Raw genomic sequence first — 3952 nt, 5'->3', positions numbered from 1 at the left:
AAAAAAACACAAGTTCAGCACACTCTGATGGAAAATCTGACGCGTTTTTCTCAAAAGGTTCATGGAGATCAGTAACCTAACACCAACGTCTATTCATGTTTTCGATATTTTAAGGTTTATTCACACTTAGTAAATACAACTTAATCAACGAAGCAAATATAACTATATTTTAATAATAAGATGACCATTAGGTAAAGTTCGGCTTATAAATATCACAACTGGTACCATCTATTTTAACTAGATTATAACCAGACGCAAACCTTTATGCATATTTTAAACATTTCGAGCTCTATTTCCATTTAATAGAAAATACAGAAAATGTAAGTTCTGTTTAGGAATAAGGGGACCTTTTGGTAAACTTCTTCGTCTAAATGACAAAGCTAGAGCATCCATTTCAGCTAAAAAGTGATTTATTTGGGAGTTATTTATGACTAGCTAGTCGCCAGCAGCTGACACTTCTCAACTCTAAACGCTCTCAAAACCACTAAAACTCAATCTACGTCACAGTTATTGAAGCCGACTCACAGACGCGTTAGTACATGTCTCCGGGGTGTCGTGTCAGTGCATCAGAAATACGGCTGCACGTCCAAAATAGTTTAAATCCGCTTCTATTTACACACTTCGAATCTCCCACTTTTTTGCGCCTCAGCGTCGCTTCTTATACACGTCACCAGCGCTGAGCAAGCAGTCGCATGCTAACTGCGATACTCCCGCCATCTTTCCTGCCGGCTTCCAGCCCGTGAGAGGAACACGTTGCTGGAAAAAAAACAGAAGTTTCACCCCACAGTTTTTGTCTCTAAACGTGTCTTCTCTAATAATCCCTTCTTAACCGGGTAGCTGGAGCCGGATAAGGGTGAGTTTGCGTACTCATCGCCCTGGATTTTATTGCTTTTGACGTTTTCATTGCCACAGAAACGAGCAGATGTCGGGCTGCTGGGCCTCCGCTGCTAATATCGTGAAGCTAGCCGTTAGCATTCTCCAATGAACATCCTAAACTTCGCTTCCACCGGACAAGCGTCTCTTTATAATTGGTCCGTTATCCAGTGTAATTGTATGGTTACAGCTTGTTGGGAGTCAGTCAGTGTGGTTTCCCCTGTTTGCTCGTATTGCTGAGAGACGGGCCCTGAAAATATTGCGTTTTCTTTTAACGACAGGATCATGCGCCAAATTCCATTCGTAAATCTCCCAAGTTATGATGTTTCACATCACTCACCGTAGCAGACAGTCATGAGATTATAATTCCAAGACATTTTTAAAGTGTTTATGGGTAGTTTATTAATTCGGCATATGTATGCACCACAGATCAGCACGTTATTGGAGGAGAAATCCCTAGTTTGAAGCTCGTCGCCACCGCCCGTCATGCTAGAATACAGCTAGTTAAAATAATTAATATTATGACTTAAATTAATGCCGAACTAAAAGGAAAGTTGGGCACAGATTGTTTAAATGAGTTGAAGCGGGTGTTTCCAGACACATGCGTACAGACGTGAAGCAACGATGAAAGGGCAGAATTTTAAATGGACCCTGGTGTGGCTCGCTCTTCCTTTACAAAAGACTGCAAAGCTCAAATGGGCCCGACTCCTGGGGGCCTAGATACGCACACACCAGACCAGGATCAGAATTAAAGACAGCAGGTATTAAATGCAGTCAGAGGCTGGTTTAGGCAGGAGATTTGCAGCACTCTATTGTTGAATAAAAAGAGCGTTTGTTCAGAAGCGAATGTGTTGTTTCAGCAGAGTTAACATTGTGCATGTGGACGCAGGTTTGACCCCGACTGCTGCACTCTACATTTAGAGCCTTTTTGGATGGTTTTGGGCAGCTGCATGCTAATCATGACTCAGTTTATAAATTGTTCCTGTTTCTCTTTGTATGTTTAATCACATTTTCTCAAAACCAGCTCCTCAGATATCAATTTGTTTCTCCAGCTCCACAGGTGCTAACGTCCATCATTCCCGCCCTCAATCATGGCGGATAAGAACACCAGGATCGCCATCGTCAACCATGACAAATGCAAACCTAAGAAATGCCGTCAGGAGTGCAAGAAGAGCTGCCCGGTCGTCCGTATGGGTGAGTGTGGAGATGATCGCACCGACGGCACAAACTAGAGTGAGAGAGAAATGTGTCTAAATGTGAACCGTGTGTGTCTTCAGGTAAACTGTGTATTGAGGTGACTCCACAGAGTAAGATAGTGTGGATCTCAGAGTCTCTGTGCATAGGCTGTGGCATCTGCATCAAGGTAATCTTAGCGCCTGAATATCTAGCAGGATCTTTTCAGACTGCTTTTAGTCACAACGTTTAAACTATTAAGAGTGTTTTTGAAGTTTGTTTCGTGACTTTTTCTCCTTGCAGAAATGTCCGTTTGGAGCACTGTCGATCGTCAACCTTCCCAGCAACCTGGAGAAGGAAACCACACACAGATACTGCGCCAACTCCTTCAAACTGCACCGGTACGGCGATAAACCTCCAGTCTGTTTACCTTCACTTCACAGCTGAGCAGTGTTTCCTCTGACATGTTACAAAAACCTCGGGAAACAGGTCGGAATTAAGTTCCAGCGTAGCTGTTATTCTTGGATCGCTCCTTTAGTTCTGATCACCTCCACCATGTGCTATGATTCTAATTTTAGTTATTACTGGTTAATAGATAGTGCTTCCAGTTTTTGTTTGGAGGGTCCACAGATTCTCAGCCTGGAGGCTGCACATCAGGTCAGGTGTGGTTTTGCAGCACTGTCCAACACGGACTTCTGTTGGAACATCTCGCGGGATCTGAGGAGAAACAAGTTGTTTTGTTCACACAAATAAAAGAATCTCCCTGTGACTTTACTACTCCATGGAGATGAACTCAAAAGTGAAGATCGCTCTCTTGATTTCCTGGAGGAGATTTAGGATCCGTGAAAGGGGATCGAGCTCCACGTGATGATCTCAACAGCAAACAGAAGTTTACGTCCACTCAGGTCTGCAACCCTGTGAGTGTTCTTCTCACTTGATGCCCTCTGGGTGGAAGCTGGACTCAACTGAGAACCTGCTACTGCTCATAGCTGGAGAGCCAGCTCTGATGATCCAGACAAGTTGATGCTCATTCTCCGTACAACAAGAGGACCTTTAAAAAGTGAGAGGTTGACCTTGGAGTGGAGAATAATAAAAATAATGTTTCAACTGTTAATGATTTTTATGCTTTAAATAAAAGCAATAATCAGCTGGGTTAGGACCTCCACAGGTCCTAACCCAGGGCTGTGATGGTGCTGTCCGAGTCGGTACGACCACCGTACTCTGAATATACTCTGTTGCAGACGCGAACAGCTGGAGAGCCGCTGTCCATGTAGTCATTCCTGAGAAGTTGCTGCGCTGTCATGTCAAGTTCTCTGCTGACGAGTCTGCGTGGTCACTGAAACTGCGGCATTCAAACGTCCGCACAGACCCTCGTCTTAACCGTCTGATGATGACATTTATGTCATTTTACGTAAGCGGACCCTAACGGGCTCATGGAGCTGGACAGAGTAATTCCTGATTAAAGAGAGGCAGCTGAATGACATTGAGGATCGTCACATCATGACAGGAAGCACAGCTCTAGTTCAATACCAGCAATTGGACTTTCAAAATAAAAGCACGGGAAGTGACTAATCAGTCTTTAAGTCTCTGAAGTACACAAACATACCCAGGTAGCCCATCTATGTAAAGAAACACTGCTAAGACTTTGGGTTTAAGTAAGAGCTCATTATTATTATTATTATTATTGCTCAGCAATGAAGTCATTTTAGAACCATGGCAGCAAAGAAAAGCCGTCAAACCAAAGCAGAAACACCTGAAAGGAAAGCTGACACTAAATGATGAAATTATTTGATTATTAGCTTATGTTGAAGTCTGTTATGGTGGGTCAAGATGTTTATTGTGTGTGTGTGTGTGTGTGTGTGTGTGTGTGTGTGTGTGTGTGTGTGTGTGTGTGTGTGTGTGTGTG

General features: G+C 43.4%; 2 protein-coding genes across 2 annotated transcripts in view; one reads left to right on the top strand and one right to left on the bottom strand.

The window, feature by feature from the left end:
* anapc10 (anaphase promoting complex subunit 10) overlaps positions 1–1966 on the bottom strand; it is a 4252-nt gene extending 2286 nt beyond the window's left edge. Inside the window, exon 1 of the mRNA XM_013916188.1 lies at positions 1942–1966. Within this exon, the coding sequence (XP_013771642.1) occupies positions 1942–1966 (25 nt within the window). The remainder of the gene's footprint in view (positions 1–1941) is intronic.
* abce1 (ATP-binding cassette, sub-family E (OABP), member 1) overlaps positions 522–3952 on the top strand; it is a 10627-nt gene continuing 7196 nt past the window's right edge. Inside the window, exons 1-4 of the mRNA XM_005754081.1 lie at positions 522–853; positions 1926–2067; positions 2151–2236; positions 2350–2466. Coding sequence (XP_005754138.1) covers positions 1965–2067; positions 2151–2236; positions 2350–2466 — 306 coding nt within the window. The 5' untranslated portion in view covers positions 522–853; positions 1926–1964. The remainder of the gene's footprint in view (positions 854–1925; positions 2068–2150; positions 2237–2349; positions 2467–3952) is intronic.

This window comes from Pundamilia nyererei, unplaced genomic scaffold (genome assembly GCF_000239375.1).
Source record: "Pundamilia nyererei isolate P.nyererei 1_Seehausen unplaced genomic scaffold, PunNye1.0 scaffold00504, whole genome shotgun sequence".
Classification (NCBI taxonomy): Eukaryota; Metazoa; Chordata; class Actinopteri; order Cichliformes; family Cichlidae; genus Pundamilia; species Pundamilia nyererei.
Note: the sequence above shows the minus strand (reverse complement) of the source record. Positions and strands in the feature narration are given on the sequence as shown.